The sequence below is a fragment of the Malania oleifera genome, chromosome 1, assembly GCF_029873635.1.
Source record: "Malania oleifera isolate guangnan ecotype guangnan chromosome 1, ASM2987363v1, whole genome shotgun sequence".
Lineage (NCBI taxonomy): Eukaryota > Viridiplantae > Streptophyta > Magnoliopsida > Santalales > Ximeniaceae > Malania > Malania oleifera.
The window spans coordinates 151323754-151348692 of record NC_080417.1 but is presented as its reverse complement, the minus strand read 5'-3'; the positions used below and the strand labels follow the sequence as shown (position 1 = coordinate 151348692).

At 38.6% G+C, this 24939-nt stretch overlaps 1 protein-coding gene across 1 annotated transcript in view; it reads right to left on the bottom strand.

Annotated features, from left to right (window-relative positions):
* Positions 1-3073: 3073 nt before the first annotated feature.
* The window catches only part of LOC131144187 (glycerophosphodiester phosphodiesterase GDPDL4), a 63192-nt gene continuing 41326 nt past the window's right edge, over positions 3074-24939 (bottom strand). The window contains exons 7-9 of the mRNA XM_058093057.1: positions 12182-12324; positions 4266-4749; positions 3074-3878 (exon numbers count right to left, since the gene is read on the bottom strand). Of these exons, the coding sequence (XP_057949040.1) occupies positions 3580-3878; positions 4266-4749; positions 12182-12324 (926 nt within the window). The 3' untranslated portion in view covers positions 3074-3579. The remainder of the gene's footprint in view (positions 3879-4265; positions 4750-12181; positions 12325-24939) is intronic.

The window sequence follows — 24939 nt, the reverse complement described above, 5'->3', positions numbered from 1 at the left end:
CTTGAAACCGTCGACGATTTAGCCACTTACCAAATCAAAAATCCTCCTCAAAATCTCCCGGTAGTTAAATCCATCGACGATTTTCCTGAGATTTCTAAAATTGTCGACGGTTTGATCTTAAACCAAACCTTCTGACTAAAACCGTTGACGGTTTTCATGAGTCCTACAAAACCGTCGATAGTTTGGTGTTGTACTAAACTATTTCCTTTCTTTTCTTTTTCTTTCTCTTTTCTCTTTTCTTTTATTTTTCTTTTATTGGTTCGGGTTCCTACAACGGCACTAGGTGTACAGGAGAAAGAGATTAGGGTTGTGAGGGGGGAGACAGGTGAGGTTGCAGTAGCAGCGCCTAATAAAAAATTACGGTGGATCGTTTAGTCTCTAATATCATGAGAAGGTTTGAAAATCATCACACTTTTGAAGTGGTGAGTGTTGTGTATTTATATTAAGTTAAAGATTATATGGGATAATTATATATCAATTTTTTATTAATTAAAGGATAGACAAAACGAAAGTATATACATAATATCATCCTAGAATTAAGGTAGGAATCCTCAATATCCTTAACAGCTGCTATGCCCGCAACCCGCACAAAAACCGACAGACCGGAATCAACAATGCACCCTTTAGTTAAACAAATGATTATTCCTACCTGAATTAGCGGCACTCATTTTTTATTCCTACCATTCTTCTTCCTCCACGGAGAAACTATAGTCCACTTTTTATCGTTCTTTTTTCCAAGTGGTTCAGCAGACGCATACACACACAACTGCTCCACGGAAAGACTTCTCGTTGAGCATGATGCAACGCTCAAAAAAAAGAACCACCAGTTTAATAATCAATGTCGGCTTCCTAATGATCACCTTTTCCTTCCTCAGCCAGTTTGGGTCGTGATTCACACCATGAACTTTCTCCACACAAATTCTCTTGCTATCTAGCATGCGATTTTCAACTCCAAAGTGAGAAATCTTGTTCTTAGAAACATTTTTCACTAATGAATGCAAAATTTTTATATTCAAAATCACAAACCGAAATCTTGAGAAATCATATATATATATATATATATATATATATATATATATATATATATATACATGTATATGTTTTTGGGTTTTCCTCCTATGTGAAGGATGACCGACATGTATAAAATGATCTCTTGGGAGTCTTGGTTAATGCCCAAATGGAATCTATGTCCAAGTGAAAGTAAAAACCTTTGTGTTTAGTGGTATTCCACTTGTTATCTTGGAATTGAATGATTCATTAATTAGTTGGTTGTAACTTTCTTTGAAAAATGGTGGGTCATCTTTGAAGAAGCAAAAACACTTGATTTGGGAAGCTATTGCTACAAAGAGAGGAAGTTTCGTGTATCCTTGGGTCAGCTAAGAAAAGAGTGAGGGAGAGTAGAAAATTGTTTGTTAAAATTTCAAGATTGAAAGTTTCTGTACAATCAGCTTGATCTTTACGAACGGATGGTGATTTATCGTCCAATTGAGCTGAAATTTTGACCAGTTATTCGTGATCTGAAATTTTGACAAGTTATTTGTGGTTCATCCTTCTTCATTTTGACAAGTTATTCGTGACTCATCCTTCTTCATTTTGGTCGGTCTAATTGTCATGTGCAGCTTTGTAGCTTTTGATTTTGTGACTTTGATAACAACCTTTTTTGAGTGAGAAATATTCATTTCTCATTCAAATTTGATTTTACCTTGATGGGAATGACTCATTATTTTTCTATGAGAAGAATTTGTAATTTTCTATTGAATTATGTTGCTCATATTAAGTGGAACACGTGTAAAGGGAAAGCAAGCTGATGAAAATATGGAAGGTGATCTGAAAAAAATCGTCAACGATTTGCATGGTACGTCGACGATCACATTGACGGTTTTAGGCAGAAGCCAAATCAGGAAGAAAATCGACGACGATTTGCATAGTCCATCGACGGTTTCAGGTAGAAGCTAATTAGGAAGAAAACCGTTGACAATTTTGTTCGGCACTGCTTTTTGAAATTTGAACTAAAAAGATCAATGGATTGGGAATACGAAGGCAAATCCTCCGGGAATTGATACAAAAATATTTAGGGAATTTTCTAATCCTTTGTACATTTAGAGTTAGCATAAATATAATGTTACAACCCCGATTTTGGTAATAGTGAATTTCATCCGTCGCTTGCTCTCGTGGAGTAAGGCACATTACCAAACCACGCAAATTCCGTGTATTGAATTTCTTGCTTTTGTTATCTGTGTATGCTTTCATATTGTTCATCGTGATTGCAGCATTGCACAATCGTTATTTCCCCAACATCATTCTTAATAATTATTATTGATATATGCCTATAATTTTAACTAAGGGACATCAATTATAACCTACTATTTTAAAATAGTAAAAGATTGAAAGTGAATTTCAATCCTGTAATTATCCCCTTCATACTAAAAAAATTTTCACATAAATCTTGACGTTCTCTTTATAATTGTGTAGCTGATTTTGTGAATTTAATTACTATATATTTTTTATTTTAAATAATTAATTATCCTACATAGTGAGAAGATTTATTTTTTGAGCTGCTATACCCCTCTTACCTAACATGTAAAAGTTGAAAAAGAAAACGGACGCCGCCTCGCTCAAAGGCTCTATAGCCTCTATTGTTTGTCAAGACCAATAAATAGAAAATAAAAAATTAAAACTTAAACAGAGCCATTCTGAGTAACAGCTGTATTCCCTACCCCCTTAGGGTATAGTCATAGAATTGGAAGTTGACTTTGAATCTCAAAAGGCAATACAAATAAATAAAATATTTCACATTATGTAGTCCAAATCAAATGTGAATGCCTAATGAACTCAATAATAATAATACTAATAATAATAATAAGACGTGGTTAGATCTAGAGAAAATAAGAGGAAAAACACAAAAACAAAAACAGAAACAGACCAATACGGTTATATGATTCAGATGGGATTTCGATCCCTACAAAGAAATCAGATTTGGGAGTTTGGGTGGGGGGAGAGGGGAGGTAGATTTGTACTATATCTGCCCGTGAAGGGGCTAAAACAGCATAAAAAACAATAACGATAAAACCCATTTAGTGAAATAATAATAATAATAACAATAAATAAATAAACCGATTCAATGGACAGCAGAACTTACAGCGATGAAAAATAATGCTACACCAAAAAAACCAGAATCCACCGTTTGCCTACAAATTCTGAGTACCTCTCTTTAAATACATGGGGAAGAATGAACATAGCCACAACACTAGAATTTGAAGGACAGGAAACAAACAATTACATGGGTTTTAGTGGAAAAAAATTTGACCAATTAGAAACAATGCCGCAAAACCGAGAACCTGAACCAAACCAACCATGTGGAAATCCAATGAAATGACAAAATAGAATTCTGCCACTCATCACAAAAAAACCCCACCCCTGCCAAAGATTTCTTCACAAAGTGATGCAACATCCAAAATATGTTGAATGAGTTCCAACAAATCAAGAAATGCTTCGCTTTGTGAAAAATGCTTGTACTGGTTTTAATGTGATGAAACAAGTTTTTTCCTCAAAACATGGTACACACGACCTGCCACTGTCTCAGAATAGTGAGGCAGTTGTCACCAGCAGGGCCAGACTTGAAAGCAAGAAGCCCGAGGCAATTTTGGGCTGGCCACTGGGGGAGACTGGAGCTGTGGCCGCAGACCCATTAGGGCCGGATGCAGGGGCTTTTGCTGAAACTGAGGGCAAAGGTGGCTCCGAGACATTAGAAACCATCAGGGTCGGGAAAGGAGCCTCAGCTGGTGGCAAGGCCTGAGGGGCAATTATTTGCAGGAGACTGCCAGGTTCGACAGGGCTCATATAAGGTGGTAGAACACTGCCCTTCAAACACTTATTCCCTGCATTGCACCAAAAACATCATTCGCTGACCCAAATATGAATATTACGTCAGTTGAACAGATAATCTGATTTCGAGTTTTCCTCAAAGGAAGCATCAGCTGATATATTGATTTACATATGTTCCTATACATATACATGTGTTGGACCATGTAATTTATTACGCACCCTGAGTAATATATTATCCACAACACTGTTACCATTGTTCATGTTTCCCAAAATTATTTACTGTTAGGATAAGTATTCAAAACACTCAGGTCAAAACTAATCAATAAAACCATGAGCCTCCCAAAGGAAAATGTTACGGCATATAAAATCCCTCACCTGTTTCGGGGGGGAGAGAGAATTCTCAATTATTTTCAACAATTTAATCACAAGGGGGAACTTACTCTTGTATGAAGCAGCTGTCTGAGGAAAGTCTGTGATGACACCATCAATTTTCATTTCCATGACAAATGAGTTGATCTCCACAACCGCATCTGAAAAGAAGTCCCATGCTTGAGATGCAAACTCATTGCTGAAGAGTTCTACATAGACCAGGAGATTATTTGAGTGTAGTTTTGGCACAACTTTTGTGACACCAGTAAGGAAGGCCTGATTTTCAGGAAAGACGGAGCTCTTGCTGATGACAACAGAATTAGCGAACTTCTTGATGTCCTCAATGGCTGGCTCGAGAGCATCACTAATACTAGCATTAATTTTGTACACAAGCTCATAACTGTTTTCCCCCTTGAATTTTTTGAGGACAGAACTGTCAGTGGACTGAACCATTACTTTCTTAGCTGTTTGATTGTTATAGCCTGCATCTCTCAAGGCATTAAGGACGGCACCAGTTACATCTAATCCCTGCTCCTCTGCAAGGTAGACTGCATACTAAACAAGAAGAAACAGAAAAGGTCATCTTCAAACAAATGGATATGAAGTCAGCATTCTCAGCTGATGCTTCAGCAATAACACACACCCTTTCTTAATTTTAATGTGAACCAAGTACTTCCTGGGCATGGACTTGGAAACAAAAGATGGGGTAGCCATTATGTTCTGAAAATTCAAAATAAAGAAGGGAAGCAAGTATTTGTGCACCACTAGACTGAACAAGAGGATTTGCAGCAACAGAACATGTGGCAGAACAAGTTTAAAGGGAAAAAACCGCTCTAAAAAAAGTTATGAAGAAAAGTTCAAAGTGGAGAAAACTGTCTCAAGCAACTACATATAAGTCGCAGGCCTTGTTGAGGGACACATTTCACTGACCCAATCAACAATTATGAGGCCAAATTCCATCACATCAATCAACATATAATAGGCCCAAAAAAAAAAGAGAGCAGCAGTTTAACGAAAAAAAATGGCTATGAAAATGAAGAAATTAAATTCAGTAAAAAAACCCTAAGAAATCTGTCACGCCGTCCCATGCCTGTGATACGAATGCAGGGTTCTTCTGTGGTTCATGTCACCATCTCAACCATGTCACGGATATGTGCCAAGCAAAAGAACATCAGTCTGGTGACAACTGGGATTTCAAAACTATTATTATCTATGGAACATGGATATGAATCAGGATGCGAGCATAGGAATACAAATAGATTCTCAAAAATCTAAGATACGTTACGATGAGGGCGCAGTTCGAATTAAAAATATATATTCTCACATGCACCTATGTTGATATTCACCAACATAACTGAATAGATAACTGAATAAGAATACAAGTGTAAGCAACTAAAAGATGTTAGAGGTTATTTATGTCTTTTAGTATTATTATTATTATTATTAAGTGTGTTAGTATGTTAATTAGTAAGAGTAAGGGCATTATTGTCATTAGAATGTATTTAATTTGTATTATAAATAGAGGGCGAGACCCATCTTCAGGTTTGGTCATTCATTTTAATCAAAATCTCAAAATGATATCAGAGCGTGATCCAACCTAAACCCTATTATACTTGGTCATCGTCAGAAAAACCATTCCCGTCGCTTTTCTTCTCAGATCCACCTCCACCCCTCATTATTTCACAAACCAGCCATATACCCAAAGAGTCAAAGACAGAACCCTCTGAAGCCTAACCCCACAAAGCCCGATTGCTGGAAAAGGCCCCATGCAACAGTGGCAGTGTTCGTGTGTCCAGTTGTCTGGCTGTGGCAGGGCTATATCGTCAATGAGTCGTTCACCTCGTCCGTGGTTGTGTTGGTGCTTCACATAGTTTGTGATTGTCCCGATTAGTTTTCATTGTTCTTGTTTGACATTGGTGTGGCTGCAAGTTCGTGAGTGTTGGGATAGAGTCTATGAATCCCAAAAATTTGTTTCCTGCATTGCTGTCACAGATAACGACTCAAAAGTTGGATAGAAAGAATTATGTAAACTGGTCCGCAGATGTTTAGGTTTATTTAGCAGGATTAGGAAAATCTGACCACTTGATCCAATCTGATCCTTCTGAAAAGAAGAGAAAAGACATGTGGATTCAAGAAGATGCCTTGATTGTTTCTATCTTATGGAATTCGATGGAGCAACATATTGCACGGATGTGTATGCATCTAGAAACATGCAAGGAGATTTGGGATTATGTCAAACTTCTATACTCTAGTAACATCACACATATGTATGATTCATCCCAAGAGTACTTTCAATTACAAGGAGATAGGAGTATTCATAAGGAACTTAGTGTCGTGCAACCTATAACTACCGACATTAGTGAGATGTAGAAGTAGAGAGAGCAGATGACAGCCCTTCGGGTTCTAACGGGCTTGAGACCCAAGTTTGAGGCAATCCAATCCCACATACTTAGTAGTGCCAAACTGCCATCATTTTCCAACGTTTCTTGTGTCTTTCGTCCTTCCTCCAGCACGCATTCCCTTGCTCTTGCATCTAGCTCTAAAAGGACAACCTTTGCTACACAAGGTGATTCTAGCTCTCAATCAAACAACCACAAAAACTATCGAGGTGGTTCGAGTAGTTGTGGTGGTAGAGACGGGTGAGGTAGAGGTACTCCTCGCAAGTGCACTCATTGTGGAAAAAGTAATCATACTATTGAGCAATGTTAGGATCTCCACGGTAGACCTTCACATGTTGCTAGTGCAGCCACCACCGAATTCACACCTTTGGGGGCAGCCAACGCATCCAACACCAACTTCTCACCTTTGGGTCGAAGTGGGGAGCAATTTACTCATGACAGAGGAAGAGTATTCCAAATTCCAGTAGAATCAAGCGTCACTACAAGCTTGTCTTCCCATTGCATCTTTTGCCCCAACAGGTAATCCCACAGTGTGTTTGTCTTCTAGTACTTCTCGTCCTAGTCCTTGGGTCATAGACTCCGCTGCTGCTGATCATATCATAGGTGTACCTAGCTTCTTCTCCACTCTTCAAAAATCCTGCAAATTTACCTTGTGTTACTCTTGCTAACGGATCCACCATTGCAATCAAATCCCACTTCTTCTATTTCTTTTCCTTCAATTTTGTATATTCCCCAATTTCCTTTCAATCATATGTCTGTTCGCAAGACTACAAAATCCATGAATTGTTCAACGACATTCTTCCTTGATTTTGTGGTTATACAGGATTTTAATACAAGGAAGATGATTGGCAAAGGGTGTGAAGCTGGTGGACTTTATCACTTTGAGCCGCTATCTCCTTCTGCCACTTGCACTATTGCTGCCACACCTTTCCAAATTCATTGTCGTCTTAGTCATCCTTCACTATGAAGTTAAACTATCCTGCTCCTTGTTTAAGTTCTGTGTCTAGTCTTGATTGTGAGTCTTGTCAGTTGGGAAAACACCATCGTATCCCTTTCGCTTCCTGAGTCACTAAACTGGCTACAAGCCCCTTATGTTAGTTTATTATGATGTTTAGGGTCCCATTAGACTTGTGTCCAAGTTGGGTTTTTGATACGGATGATTATTCAAGAATGACTTGATTACATTTAATAAAAGAACATTTCGAGTTATTTTATGTATTTTTTTGCCTTTTGTTCTAAAATAAAGACTTGATTTGGTTTGCCAGTTTGAATACTTCAAAGTGACAATGATAAAGAGTATTTCAGGGCACAATTCACTACTTATATGACTCAGTTCCATCAATCATCCTGTGTCCACACTTCTCAACAAAATGGGTTGCTGAGAGGGAAAATAGACTTCTTGAAATCACTCGCACCTTACTTTATCAAATGCATGTAACTAAAGTGTTTTGGAGTAATGTTGTACTTACTTCTTGCTATCTTATCAACATGATGCCATCTTCTATTTTTGGTGGTAAAATTCCCTACTCCATTCTCTTTCTCAACTAACTTTCTTCCTTCGCCTAATCTTCCATATTTTACTTTGTTGTCCTTGCCCAACCAACCATTTGAGTCTCCATGTAGCTCGAATCCTTCTCATCGTCTTGATCATCCTAATTTGCAAGTGTATTCACAACGCAGGTCCAAGGAAGAGAGTCCCCTCTTGCTTCTACTACCACGCCTTTGGTTTCCTCGTCTAATGATCATACTCCCTATGATGTTGATCCTCTCATTACTGTTTGGAAAGATAAATGCAAATGTACTCAACATCACATTTCCAACTATGTTTATTATGACTTTTCATCATCCTTCTATTATTTTTTTTGTTACTGCTTTTATCATCTACTACCCTTCCTAAATCTGTTTTGAAAGTCTTAGCCCACCCTAGGTGGAGGAATGCTATGGTTGAAGAGATGAATGCTTTACATGACAATGGCACTTGAGACTTGGTACCTCTTCCTCCTGGCAAGTTTGTGGTTGGTTGTTGCTGGGTTTACACTGTGAAAGTCAACCCTGATGGTTCTGTGGCTCATCTAGAGGCACGTCTTGTTGCTAAGGGATATACTCAGGTGTATGGTCTAGATTATTTTGATATTTTTTCTCTGGTTGCCAAACTTACATCAATATGTCTGTTAATTTCCTTGGCTACTACTTGTCATTGGCTCTTGCATCAGTTAGATGTGGAGAATGCCTTCTTGCATGGTAACATTGAGGATGAGGTTTACATGGAGCAACCACCTGAATTTGTTGCTCAAGGGGAGTCCGGATTAGTATGTCAGCTCAAGAAGACTCTATATGGTTAAAATTCTCTCAGAGTATGGTTAAAAAATTCATTTTAGTGTTGTATTACTTGAGTTTAGTCTTCAACAGTGTACAGTGAATCGTTCCCTATTTTTTCATCATACGTTTTCATCAGGTAGGATCCTTCTTGTTGTTTATTTGGATGATATTGTTATTACAAGTAATGATGATAAAGGTATTCAATCTCAAACTTTTTCTACAAACTAAATTTCAAACCAAATATTTGGGACCGTTCAAATACTTCTTGGGTATAGAAGTATCTAGATTTTGTATGGGAACTGTTTTGTAACAAAGGAAGTATGTTCTTGATCTGTTAGATGAAATTGGATTGTTGGGATCTAAACCGGTTGATACACTTAATGGATCCTAGCAACAAGTTGGTATCGGATATGGGTGATTTGCTGCCTAGTCCTAGAAAATACTGGAGATTTGTTGGAAAGTTGAATTATCTCATAGTCACTCGACTGAATATATCTTATGCAACAGGTGTTGTGAGTTCATTTCTAGATTCTTCGAGGACAAGTCATGGGGACGCAATAATTCACATTTTAGATATCTCAAAGGTGCACCTGGGAGAGGTATTTTATATTGTGGTGCAGGTGGATTTAAAGACTCAAGGTACAGATGACATTGTTCAGAGTGCAGGGAGTTCTAGCTCAAGAGACCAGCAGTAGCATCGTAATATAGCTGTAGACAGACCCAGACGCACTATCAGTGTCAATGCCTAGGTACAATTTTGATGATTTTGTGTCTTATGCACTTATAACTAGTAGCAGGGATCCTACTACTTTTTAGGAGGCGGTGCACAATCAGGAAAAAAGTAGATGGATGGGCGCTATAGTGGAAGTGATGGAATCATTGCATAAGAACTAGACGTCAGAGTTGGTGGAGCTTCCCAAGGGGAAGAGCGCGATAGGATGCAAGTGGGTGTACAAGAAGAAAGAAGTGGTTTCAGAAAAAGAAAGAGAATTTCAAGGCTTGGTTAGTAGCAAAGGGTTACTTATAGAGGAAAGGAGTTGATTACGATGAAATCTTGTCCCCTATAGTCAAACACACTTCCATTAGGGTAGTGTTGGGATTGGTGGCACATTATGATATGCAGTTGGAGCATATGGATGTAAAGACAACATTCCTCTATGGTGATCTAGAGGAGTTGATTTACAGGGTATAACTACAAGGGTTCAATCAGCCCAGACAGGAGCACTTGGTCTGTAAACTGAGGAAGTCACTTTACAGGCTGAAGCAGTCTCCGAGGCAGTGGTACAAGTGGTTTAACTCCTACATGATCCAGATTGGCTACAGGAGGTGTGAGCATGATTGTTGCGTGTATGTGAAAAGTCTTGAGGATGGTTCTTTCATTTTTCTGTTGCTTTATGTTGACGACATGTTGATTGCTGCTAGGAATATGACTGAGGTAAATCAGTTGAAGACTATGTTGAGTAAAGAGTTTGACATGAAGTACTTGGGTGCGGCTAAGAAGATTCTTGGGATGGAGATTCGCAGGGACAGAACTATAGGGAGATTGTGGTTATCTCAGGGCAGCTATGTAGAGAAGGTGTGGGAGAGGTTTAGCATGGCTAATGCTAAACCGGTGAGTACACCATTAGCGAATCATTTTAGGATGTCTACCGCCCAGTGCCCAAAGACGGATGATGACATTAGTGACATGTCAAAAGTCCCCTCTGCCAGTGCAGTGGGGTGTCAAATGTATGTTATGGTATGTACAAAACCGTACCTGGCATAAGCTATCAGTGTGGTGAGCAAGTTCTTTTCGAATCCGGGTCGATGGCATTGGGATGCAGTCAAGTGGATTCTCAAATACTTGAGGGGGGTAAACAAACTATAACATCATGTTTGGTAGGCAACAGAGTGATCCATCAGTTGTGGGATTTGTGGATGCAAACAATGTAGGGAATCTGGATTATAGGAGGTCTACAACAGGGTATGTGATTACCCTTGTGGGAGGGCCCTATATGTTGGAGGTCCATGGTGCAGTCTCTAGTTGCATTATCAGCAACTAAATCGAAGTATATGGCAGTAGCCGAAACTGCTAAGGAAGCGTTGTGGCTTACAAAATTGGTCAAAGAACTAGGTATCCAGCAAGGAGGAGTTCAGCTGCATTGTGATAGTCAAAGTGTCATCTATTTGGCGAAGAACCAGATGTATCATGCGAGGACAAAGCACATAGATGTGCAGTTTCACAGGATCAGGGAACTGGTTGCTTCCAATGAACTACTACTTGAGAAAGTTCACACATCTGAGAATGCAGCTGATATGTTGACAAAGTCTGTTATAACGGACAAGTTCAAACATTGCTTGGACTTGATTGATGTCTCCAAGTGCTAGATGGGAGGCGTCCCAATCTACTGTCCTAGGTGTAGCTGCGAGTTATGCTTTCGTATTTATCCTAAGGGGTGAATATTTGCCAAGGTAGAGATTGTTGGAGTATGTGGTTCATATCGAGTGGAATACGTGCTCAGGAAAAGCAGGGTGAAGCAAGAACAAGGAGCTGGGCTGAAAGGAAGAAACCGTTGACGATTTGCCTAAAATTGTCAACGGTTTCAGTCTGGTTACTTCAATCTCTGCATTAAATCGTCGACGGTTTCAGCAAACCGTTAATAGTATTGTTCGGCGTTGTTTACGGGATTTGAATTAGGAAGATCAATAGATTGGGGATTTCAAAGGATTTTCCTCTAGGGATTACTACGGGGGTAATTTAGGGACTTTCTAAGTCTTCTGTACGCATAGGGTTAGTATATAAACAATATTGTAACCCTTGATTGTAGCTTTTGACAAATTGATAGTGAAAATCAGCTGCTTGCTCCCATGGACGTAAGCACATTGCCGAACCACATAAATTCTTGTGTCATTGATTATTTGCTTTCCTTTATCATCTATGTGATTGATTGTTTCCGTATTATTCATCGTTAGTTGTTGTATTGCTTGATCTGAAACAATTTGTTGGTTTCCGCTGCCCATTGACATTCAACCACTTTGCACAACAATTGAATAATTATGGATTCATATACCTACCCCAGGCCTCTACCACGATAATAATAAGGCCACACAAAGCTATCCAATTGCAAGGCTAAATCATTAATAGCAGAAGTATAAAACCATTACATGTTTACAGAATCTAACACCACAACGTTTCTAAACGAAAAATGCTACATTGACATGCACACGATCCAAAGCACATACCACGCACGCGTGCGCGCACACGCATATATATAAAGAGAGAAACTCACCTCTATGCCAATCAAAACACCAGAAGGAGCTGATGTGTTTCTTGCTAAGGCCAAAAACTCTGACAATTTTAGGAACTTTCCAGCATTTTTGAATTTTGGATTCCTGTACAATCTGTTTGACGCATATGGGTTTGATATTGCCGCTACATTCAAATTAACAAATATAAATAATTAGAAAGATATTGAATATATGTTCAACAAAAAAAAAGACTAAATTAATGTTTCTATACCAAAAAAAAAACACAAGAAGATATGCCAAAGAAATTCAAAGAAATGGTGAAAAGCACAAGTAGATGCAATTATATGATCAATACTACAGATCCAATGTGATCACTCCCTAGAACATTTGCGAGCTTAAAAACTGTTGAATGAGCTTGATACACCACCTAATATCTTTGAAGTGTGATTGCTCAACATAGTATTAGACGTTTGGTTTCAGTAGGCACTAGCTCAAAGTCTTTCTATTTGTGCTTTTGCTTTTGTTCTATCAATTATTGTGTGTACATAACCAACCAATCCCTAGGAAGCTAAAGCGTGAGGGATGACCAACGGAAGTATTCAAATGGCTTAAGAGAATCCTCAAACCAGATAGATTCCAAATTTAAGATAATTTTTTCGCATGTGTGTGTCTGTTAGTGAGAGAGAGAAAGAGAGACTGAGAGAGGTGGGGAGGTACAACATAGCTAAAAGAGGCAAGCATGTTGGGTTTTCATCCTCCAATGAGAGAATTTCATGTGTCAAATCTCATCCAAAGATAAATTGCGTCTCTGATGGGATGATGACACATGGACAAGGTGAGATACAAGAAAAAGGGGCACTTGTGGCAAACGACATGTGGTAGACATTTGAATACCCTAAAAGAAAGGTTACGGGTTCTAGAACGCTCTTTAACAAACCCTAATTCAAGCTCATCAAGCCAAGACACTCTAATCTCTACGACATCTTAGGGCTAGAATCAGTAGGAAGACTGCCTCTCTATGACCAATTCTGGAGATGTGTCTCATTGATGTGACCTCCAAAAAGGGTACAAATATAAGATGATTAATAATTTGTTCATAACTATGTACATGCACATTCAATGTCAGCCAATGTCATAACCTAGGGAAAAACAACAATTTCATGCATTTACATAGTGTACTTTGTTTGTGCTTATGCATCAGTTCAAATATGTTTATATTGTTGAGATTTCTACTTGCGAGTTTGTCCCACATCCAAAAATTGAGTTAATGATGACTTGCTTATTTACATGGATGAGCCCAAGAACTAACGGCTTAAGTTTTTGGCTCAAGTTAGTGCTCATACATATATATCAAGCCCATGCAATGACTCTATGTGTGCTAAAAAGTAGGGGTGTTCATAGTGTTCATAGAACCAGCCAACCCAACCCAACCTAATCCAAACCACCAACACTTAATGGTTTCAAAAGTTCTAGTCGGATTGGGGATTGTAATTCCAAGCAAACTAAACATGTGGGTTTGATGACGAGATGAGAGCGTAGACCATCGTACCCAATCCAACCTGAATATAATGGCCAAAAAGTAAAAGGAACAACAAGAGGTAAAGAGAGAGAAGGCCAAAAGATACATATTGTGGTTGTTACTCTGAGGCTAAGGTTGCTCATATAAACCCTCTCTAGTTCAAACTTCATATTTTTAGCCTAGAGCCTTAAGTCACTGCCATATGTTCTACCAAATTTCAATTTCATTTATACTTTTCCATTTTATTTGCTTCTTAAAAACAAAAACGAAAAAAAAAAAAAACTAAACGGCCAACCCAACCCAATCCACCCAAGTATCAAACTGATTCAAACCAATCAAATACGATTCAACTTAGGTTTGAATTTTTTTTTTTGCAAATGATTTAGTCGGTTTGGTTGAAAATTTGAGCTCAGCCGGACCCAACCTTGACCATAAACAGCCATACTAAAAAACAAAATCAGATTCCATGATTTCGAGTGGGTTGAGTGTTTATGCATGTGATCTTCAAGATGTAAACCTCATGGAAGAGGAGCAATAGATTTTACATATGCTAATGTCATATATGAATGGACTTCCAAGATAACGGCCATTCCCAAGTTTGGGTAATGGCTCCTAATTAGTTGCATGAATTAAGAATGGCTTCTGTTCAAGGTGAACTATTTAAAACTAACAACTGAGGGGGAGATTATTAAGAATTTCCATTATTGAGTTTGCTTGGCACAAAAAATATGAGTTATGGTTTTCAAGATCTAATAGCCTAAGCTTTTAGGCAAAGTTGGTTCATGTATGTTTAGGACTCTCCTGTACCTAGTACTAAACACCTCTTCATGTGCAAGATGGGGGTTGCACAAGAGGGGGAAGCGTAGAATAGCTTGATTTTGGACCACCGTGCAACAAACATAATGCTTTTACTTGAAGTGGTTGCTTAAGAAGAAGAATCCATTAGAAAAAAAATGTGAATTTGGAAATATAAAAAATAAAAATGCTTAAATAAACCTCACACATAGCTGCAAGGTCCTTGTCCTTTATCCCTTAATTAACAGAATATTTTTTAAAAAATATGTTTATTTAAAATTAATAGTATCACAAATATAAAATTTGTAAATCAAATCAAAAGAGAGGGGGCATAAAAAATGTACCGACACAAATGACCCAAAAAAAAAAAAAATAGTGATAAAAAAGGAAAAATCACAACTTCTTCAAAGTTAAGAAGATCTCATTGAAATAAGTCACCCGTATGCACAAATAGTATTCAAAATAAAACAATTCCCAAAGAAAATTCTGCCAACAAATTTTCAAAAAAAAAAAAACATAATTCACAAATCTCCCTTATGGCCACATCAGGGCTAAATATGTAGTGTAAATATCTATTTTCTTTTGCCCATACTATTTTCGACTACAAATGATGTCAAATTATTCTCCCTCCAAATTATAACAGGACCAAAGGAATGGCATCTTGCACCTTGTTCCTAGCTCTAAAATGAGAACCTTCCACACCTAACGGTCCTCCTCTAGATTATGGAAAATAAACCAATAAATCCCTAGTTGCATAGACCAAACAATTGAGCACTCTCACAGTTACAATGGAGACATAAATGGCTAAAATTTCCAACAATTCTCACTAAAGAGTTATCTATTAACAAAAATGTTTCCCTCTTTTCATCAAGATGTCCACCATCAAGATTTTCTTCCATGTAACTTCCCAAGCAGAAAAGTGGTCTTGCCTTCTAGTCCTCTAAATTGTTTCCCAAGGGAAAGAGTTCCAGCCAAAGGACCTTTCTCCTTGCACCAATCTTTAAATTTGCCACATTTTGACAACATCCATCCAATTATCTACTTCCACTACATGCACCTAACCAATATTAAGTGTATTAAACATCCTCAAACAATCCTCTATTTCCCAATCAAAAAGCGCTATTCTAACAATGAGATTCCAAGTCACTTGATCCCATCAACAACCAGATAATTCCTTTTTATTATCCCTACAAATATGTATCCACAACCCCATCTCCAAAGAAACCAACCTTTTGCTCCTTTCATATTTTCTCTTATTCCAATCCTCCAAAAATTCTTTTCCCAAGCATAAACTTCTAAGTCCATTTTCCACACAACCACCCTGTCAAAATTGCATAATTGTTTATTCTCCAAGCTTCCTCTGTAGAGGAGTAAAGTGATAATCCCCACCCCTTCTTGCACCAAGTGATATTTGAACTCCCTATCACTAGCCCAACGAAACTCTATTTTCTATATGCCTTCAAGTCTCTTCATCACAGCAGAAGGTATGGGAAAGATGGGTATGAAATAAAATATGTAAGTTCAAAACAATGCCTTTCGAAGGATGAACCTCCTTCTGTTGGACAAATAATAGTGTCATTTACACCTACTAGCCTTCTTACATTTCAATAACAAGATCCTAAAATCCCTAGTCCATCCATTAGACAATTAATCTGTTGTAAAAAATTGTATTTGCACAGCGAAATATTGAATCAATCAAATGCAGCAATCAATGAAAGACTAATTACAAAACACAACCACGCAGTATATATGAAAGCAATAGAAACAATACAAGGAATTACGTGGTTCGGCAATGCCTACATTCACGGGAGCAATCGGAAAAGGATTTTACTATGTGGTGTCAAAAGACACTTACAACAATCTCTTAACATCACAAATACATCTAAAACAGTGTATTTATAAAGTTCCCGGAGGGTTGCCCTCCAAACCCCAACCAATTTAATGTCCTCCTTTCAAAATTTAAGAATCCGCGTTGGGTTCTCGAGCCAAACCGTCAACGGTTTCAGACAGAATGTAAATTGTCTGAATTCTGGTGTCAAAACTGTCAACGGTCATAGCCAAACCGTTGACGGTTTCCCTGCTGTTCCTCAACACTATGATTTTCCACTATATCTTCTTCTTGTACATGCATCCCATTAAGTATATGAGCCACATATCACAACAATCTCCACCTTAGCGAGTATATGCTCCTTAGGAAAACCCGAAAACATAGCCCGATGCTCCACCTTGACCTTAGGATGTTAGGTTGGGACCATCTGCCTTCTAGCAATTGGAGACATGAAGCAAGTCCAAGCAACGCTTGAACCTTTCAATGGTAACCGGTTTTTTCAAGATATCCGCTGCGTTTTCAGATGTGTGAACTTTCTCAAGTACGAGCTCACTTGAAGAAATCAATTCCCCAATCTTGTGGAACCTTACATCAATATGTTTGGTTCTAGCATGATACACTGGATTCTTCACCAAACAGATGGCACTCTGACCGTCACAACTCAGCACAACTCCACCTTGATGTATACCCAATTCCTTGACTAAACCAGTAAGCCATAATGCTTCCTTTCCAGCTTCGACGACTGCCATATATTAAGACTCAGTTGTAAGCAATGCCACCAGGGATTGTACCATAGACCTTCAACAAATAGGTCCTCCCACAACGGTGAATAGTACCCCATAAGTATCTGAAAATCCATTTAACGGCTTCCCAATGTCGTCTACCCGGATTAGAAAGAAACTTACTCACCACACTTACTACATGTGCCAAGTCTGGTCTTGTACACATCATGACATACATTAAACTCCCCATAGCACTAGCATAGGGGACCTTTGACATGTCTCGAATTTCATCATCCGTCCTTGGGCATTCAGCGGCAGACAATTTAAAGTAATTCGCTAGACGTGTACATACCGATTTAGCATCAGCCATGCTGAACTTTTCCAACACCTTCTCCACAAAATCACCCTAAGATAACCACAACCTCCCTGCAGTTCTATCCCAACAAATCTTCATCCCAAGTATCTTCTTAGCTGCACCAAGATCCTTCATGCCAAACTATTTATGCAACAGAATTTTCAACTGATTTACCACGGTCATGTCCTTCGCAGCTATTAGCATGTCATCAACATACAGCAATAAAAAAATAAGGGAACCATCATCAAGGTCTTTCACATACACACAGCAATCATACTCACAGCTCTTATAGCCTATCCAGAACATATAGGAATCAAACCATTTGTATCATTGCCTCGGAGATTGTTTCAACTTATAAAGAGACTTCTTCATTTTGCAAACTAAGTGCTTTTGCCCGAGTTGACTGAATCCCTCTGGTTGTACCATATAGATCAGCTCCTCCAAGTCACCAAGGAGAAATGCTATTTTCACATCCATTTGTTCCAAATGTAGGTCATAATGAGCTACTAATCCCAACACTACCCTGTGGAAGGTCGAACCATAAGTGAGAAGATCTTATCATAATTTACTCCCTTCTTCTGTGAGTACCCTTTGCCACTAACCGTGCCTTAAATTTCTCTCCTTCCTTTTCTGAAATTTCTTCCTTCTTCCTATATACCCATTTGTAGCCTATTGCCCTCTTCCCTTATGGAAGCTCCACCAAATCTCAAGTCTGATTCTTATACAACGACTCCATTTCCTCAATCATAGCACCCATCAACCTACTTTTCTCCTCACTGTGCACTGCCTCTTGAAAAATAGCATAATCCTTGCAACTTGTAATGAAAGCGTAAGATACCAGATCATCAAATCCATACTTGGGCGGTGGTCTGATAGTGCGTCTGGATCTCTATATGGGAACACTATCAACTTGCCGATTTCTCGAGCTAGAACTCCCTGCAACCGCGGAACCAAGATCATTGCCTTGAGTTTCTAACTCCACCTACATAACATGCTCATCTCTGCTCCGGTTTTTTGGCTCTTGTTTCTCTTCATCATCTTCTTGAATACGCTTCACCATAGCTTTCTCATCGAAAACTACATTTCTACTAATCACCACCTTGTTTGTCTTTGGATCCCACAGCTTGAACCCCTTCACACCTTTCCGACACCCCAGAAAAATGCAGTGTCTAGACTTTGCATCAAGCTTCGATCTCTTCTCACTAGACACATGTACATAGGCTGGACAACCAAATACGTTCAATCCGGAGTAGTCTACAATATTTCCCCGTCAGTACCTCCTCTGCCACTTTCCCCTCTAGTGATGCCCTTGGCGATCAGTTTGCCAAGCAACAAGTCATACTAACTGCCTCGGCCCAAAAGTTCTTCGCTAGCCCTGCATTAAGCCTGAGACACCAAGCTCTCTCAACTAGAGTCTGATTCATCCTTTCAGCCACACCATTTTGTTGAGGAGTTCGGCGAACAATGAATTGTCTCCTAATGCCCTGTTGCTCACAAAACTCTATGAACCTAGAATCAACGTACTCAGTCCCATTGTCTGACCTGACACATTTAATTCTCCTCCCGGTCTGGTTTTCCATTTAGCTTTCCACAATTTAAACCTGACAAACATATCTGACTTGTGCTGCATGAAGTATGCCCAGACCTTTCGTGAGTAGTCGTCAATAAAACTCACAAAATACACATGTCCTCCCCATGATGATACTCTTACTGGCCCCCAAACATCAGAATGTATGTAATCAAGAATACCTTCTGTCTTGTGTATAATTGTTTTAAACTACACCCTATTCTGCTTCCCAAGAACACAAAACTTGCAGAAGTTCAGCTTGCATGTTTTCATACCCTTCAACAGCTTCCTTTTGTGAAGTTCTTTCATACCATGCTCACCTATATGCCCTAGCAGCATATGCCACAAGACAGTATCATCAAATTCAGAATCTACGACTACAGCTCCACCTACAACTGTAGTGGCCAGTAATGTATAAATGTTTCCATCTAACTTTTGCCCTTTCATCACCGTTAGAACGCCTTTACACACTTTCATAACTCCACTTTCGGACTTGTAACTAAATCCATTACAGTCCAAAGTGTCTAATGAAATTAGACTCTTCCGTAGGTCCAGAATGTATCTTACATCACATAGAGTTCTTACAGCACCATCAAACATTTTAATTCGTACATCTCCTATACCAATGATTTTACATGAAACATCATTGCCCATAAGGACTGAACCTGAATTAACCAACCTGTAAGTGCTTAACCACTCCTATTTGGAGTCATGTGGTAAGAAAACGCCGAGTCTAGGATCCAAGAGCCTGTAAGGCAATCCGACCCCGACGAAACTGAAAGTATGTCACCATCACTGCATTCTGAATTTCCTTCTTCAACTACATTTGCTGATTTTGAAGTGCCTCCTTGCTCTTCAGCATTCCCTTTCTTCCACTCCGGACACTCCGATTTTATGTGCCTTTTTTTACTGCACTTGAAGCACCGGATATCCTTTTTCTTCTTGGACTGAGATCGGGATTTATTTTGACTCGATCCATTTTTGAATTTTCCTCTCCCACATTTATGGTTACCCTTCACCATAAGTCCTTCACCGTGTGAAATTTTGTCATTGACTTTCTTTCTTTGATGAAAGCTCAGCAACGCGCTTGTTACCTCTTCCAAATTCAGGGTCTCTTTACCCCAAGTAAGAGTCGTAACCAAGTTAACATACATGTGAGACGCCGGCAGGGAATTCAGTAGCATCAACGCCTTGTCATCTTCCTCGAATTTCACATCAACCTGCATTAAATCACTTATGATTTGATTAATTGCGCTGATATGTTGGTTCAAATCCGAATCCTCCACCATCTTAAGCCAATATAACCTTTGCTTAAGAAAGAGTTTATTTGTAAGAGACTTAGACTTGTACCAGCTTTCAAGCTTTTGCCAAACAGCCGCAGGAGAATCCTCTTCCATGACGTGATACAGCACGTCATCGGCCAGACAGAATCTGATAGTAGCTACCATCTTTGCCTCCAATTCCCTCCAATTTGCCTCATCCATGCCTTCCTGTTAAACACCATACAAGACTTTCACCATCCCTTGCTGCACAAGCAAATCCTTCACCCTTCTCTGCCATAAACCGGAGTTCCCGGTTCCATCAAACTTGACAAAGTCAAATTTTGCAGAATAAGTACCCGAAGCAATTACAACAATAGCTCTGATACCAATTTGTTGAAAAAAATTGTATTTGCACAACGGAATATTGAATCAATCAAATGTAGCAATCAATGAAAGACTAATTACAGAACACAACCACGCAGCATATATGAGAGCAATAGAAACAATAAAAGGAATTACGTGGTTCGGCAATGCCTACATCCACAGGAGCAATTGGCAAAGGATTTTTACTATGCGGTGTCAAAAACACTTACAACAATCTCTTAACATCACAAATACATCCAAAACAGTGTATTTATAAAGTTCCCCAAGGGTTTCCCCCCAAACCCCAACCAGCTTAACATCCTTCTTTCAAAATTCAAGAATTTGCACTAAGTTCCCGAGCCAAACCGTCGACGGATTGGGCCAAACCGTCAATGGTTTCAGATAGAATGTAAATTGTCTTAATTCTAGTGTCAAACCGTCAACAATTATAGCCAAACCATCGATGGTTTCCCTACTGCTCCTCAGCACTATGATTTTCCACTATGTCTTCTTCTTGTACATGCGTCCCATCAAGTATATGAGCTACATATCACAAAATAATCCTTAACTATAGAGCAACTAGAAGAATAAAGATAGTTCCCACACTGGACTTCGAAAATTTTTTTAATTACCACCCACCTCCTCCCATAGGAATAATCTCACTACACCAATCATCTTCAATCCTTATACTGCATCGCAAGCAAGAAGGTAACACTAAATGTGAAGAAACTATTCAGCTAACATGAGAAAAGATAACACTATTAATCCATTACCTTGATTAAAAAATTTAAATAAAAAGAGGTGAGAAACACATCCATCCAACCCAATAGCCGCCAACTCTAAGCCCTCCAACAACACCACCGCACAAACTTTATCTTACTCGGTGCTTCATCAACATGAAAAAACAAGAGAGGTTATTAAGGATCACTTGTCAAAGACCTCTACTAGCTAGGAAGAACCTAGTAGGAGAACATTTAAAACAACAAACAGCTCAGCTGGAGAGACCACCCATAGCATTTTAAAAAAAATAAAAAACTCCTAAGATTCGAAAATCATTCATTATTCATCTCATGTAGTAGCTATCAAATATGATAGCAAAAAAGAATGACATAAATAACATTAAGTGTAAATGACAATTTTGCATGTAATTGAAACTCAAAAGAAGAACTTCACACCATCTTTTTTTTGGGGACGGGGGGCGGGAGGAAGGATCATTAAATTGCATTAAAAAAAATTCAGGAAAAAAAAAATAACCTTTCAAATTATAACAAAGCTAAAATTATCACTTTTGGCCTTTGTCTAACAACTAGTGTGAGCGGAATTAAATGATTGAATCTCAGTGGAAGTCAATGTTATACTTGAAACTTCAACGGAAGTATCTGTAACTGCTAGAGAAATCAGGAAGCGTAAGTACAATTTTACCCGATAAACAAATATAAATTAGCAAAAAAATAAAAATCTTAAAACAATAAAGATTAACCTATAAAACAGTTCAATGAAATGCATCCATGGGCCTTAACAATCCTGGTATTTCCTTTAAAATATTTTATTTGATCTCTCATATTATTCAACTTTATTAACTACTTATATTTATGGAAAAAATTTCCTTCCTTGCCATTGTTGAATGAAGCCAAAAACTCAACTATTTACGCTTTAACATGCAAAGACCGTTATACTAGTGGCTTTTATGGGGTTCTTAAGCTACTTATTTTATTATTTCATTATTTTCTTCATCGTGGCCCATGACTTTTTGAATGCTGTAAAGGAATAAGATAACCTTTGTCGGGAAACATGGAACGACTTATTTTCATCTTCTCTAAAAATCTATCCAATGCCATCTAGTTGAATTGGGTTGGAGGGGGATCATCCAAGGGGACAAGAGACTATATTTTGCAGTGCACAAGTAACTAGTAGAAAAGACCTCGAGAAAACTATGAATGACAATCCTTAGGAAGCTCAAGTGAGGGATTTCTGATAGCATGAGGGAATCCCACAGCTGAGGGGAGTCCAAAGTTTGAGGAGAAGGGATTGACAGAGGGTGAGAGTACTAAAAGACCCAAAATGAAAAGTTGATAGGGGTATTTACAGGAGTCAAGATGCAAGTGGCCATGGTCGAATGAGAGAATGCCACAAGAAAGCAAGGCCAGGTAGAATAAAGCTAGTTGGAAACCCAATCAAACATTGACATGAGGCAATGGTTTAGGAAATAAGAGAAGCCACATATTGCGTCCTGCCTCCCATGACCAATCTTAGGAGCACATGTTGTAGACTCGCTCTCCAAAATAGGTGCAAGTATGAATATTTAGCATAATAATTAAATGAAACGCAAGTCCAATATGAGATAAATTCATAGTTGGAGCAAAATGATAAATTTAGACATCTACACACTACTTAGACACATCTGTCACATCTTGATACTAGGAGTGCACTTAATAATGTAGTTCAAACATCATATGCTAAAGGCCATTAGCTACAACCATACTTGCCTGATCCATGGTCCTGTTGGGAAAGTTGACTTCAAGAGCAATAGATTATTGCTAGATTTAAGCCACTATAAATCTAATCATGTGCTCCTTCTTCATGGCTTTTAAATTGTCATTCCTGTCATAGGGTCTCTTAGAACCATCCAAGTTGTAATAAATAATTAAGCTTCCATTCGCCCACCTACAATAGCAATGGCAACAAAGCCATTTTTGGAAAGTGCAAAACCAGACCAACCCTAACCCAGTTAGCTGATAGAGTTCACAATCCAATGCAAGAGAGAGAGAGAGAGAGAGAGGAGGCTGTGCGCAGGCCAGCCAGAATTCCATTATCTGAAGGAACAACTACAAAGAGAGTAAATACATAAAAGAAATAAACCTAAACCTAATATATTTACATAGACTAAAATGCCCCTACTAAATATATAAATTATCTAACATCCCCCCTCAAACTCACGATGGTGCACCAAGTAGCATCGAGAGTTTGCCGAGTAGAAACTAGAAACGACTAATAGTGTGGGACTTTGTGAAGAAATCAGCCAACTGCATGGTAAAGGAAATGAATGGGAGAGAGATGGTGCCAAGGCAAAGATGATGACGAGTGAGGTGACAATCAATTTCAATATGCTTAGTGCGTTCATGAAAGATAGAGTTATGAGCAATCTGAATTGCACTGGTGTTGTCACAATACATAGGAGTGAGTTTAACAAGTAAGACACCCATGTTAGCAAAGTAATCAACGCAACCAAACTATTTCAGCAATAGTTGAAGTCATGGCACAATACTCAGCCTCAGTAGAAGAACGAGAAGCTACAGATTGCTTCTTGCTTTTCCAAGAAATGAGTAGCCAAGAAAAATATAGAAACTAGTTATGGAGTTGCGGTCTGTAGGATCTCCAGCCCAATCAGCATCAAAATAAGCACGAAGTTCCAAAGTAGATGTAGAAGGAAGTAATATACTCTGATACAATGTCCCTCTAATATAACGTAAGATACGGAAAACAGCAACCCAATGGATCGTAGTGGGAGAGGAGACAAACTGACTCACAATATGAACTGCATGTGTAATATCAGGTCGAGTGATGGAGAGATAAACCAAGCTGCCAACAATAGTACAGTATAAAGTTGGATCCGCCAATGGAACACCATCAGAACAGGTATAATGAACATTGAGTTCAATAGGGTTTCTACAGTTCGAGTATCAGTAAGACGAGCTTTTTGAATGACATCAACTGCATATTTAGAAAGGAGATAACCTTTAGGAGAATAGGCTACCTCAATGCCAAGGAAGTATCTCAGGGGTCCCAAACCATTCATTTCAAAGTCGTGGTGCACCTTTGATTTCAATTCTGCAATCTCATATGTATCATCGCCAGTTAAAATCATATCTACATAAAGGAGAATAATACACCCAGCAGATGTATAACGAGTAAACAAGGCAGAATCATGATCACTTGAGCGGAAGCCAAACGAACAAAGTACTTAAGAGAACCTCTCATACCAAGCCCTGGGAGCTTGTTTAAGACCATACAAACCTTTTCTCAGTCTATAGACCTCCCCTAGACGATGAGAAACAAGGGCTGGAGATATATAGACTTCTTCTTTGAGATCCCCGTTTAGGAAGGCATTCTTTACATCTAACTGTGAGAGGTTCCATTGGATAACGGAAGCTACTACAATTAGATGTCATCTTAGCAACTGGTGCAAATGTCTCCTCATAATCAAAACCAACCTTTTAAGTAAACCCTTTTGCAACCAAACAGGCCTTATATCTTTCAACAGAATCATCAGACTTAGTTTTGATCTTGTAGACTTAGCGACATCCCACTACTGTTTTATCAGGAGGAAGAGGTACCAACTCCCACGTGCCGGTCTTATACAAAGCAGCAAGTTCTTCATTCATAGCCTG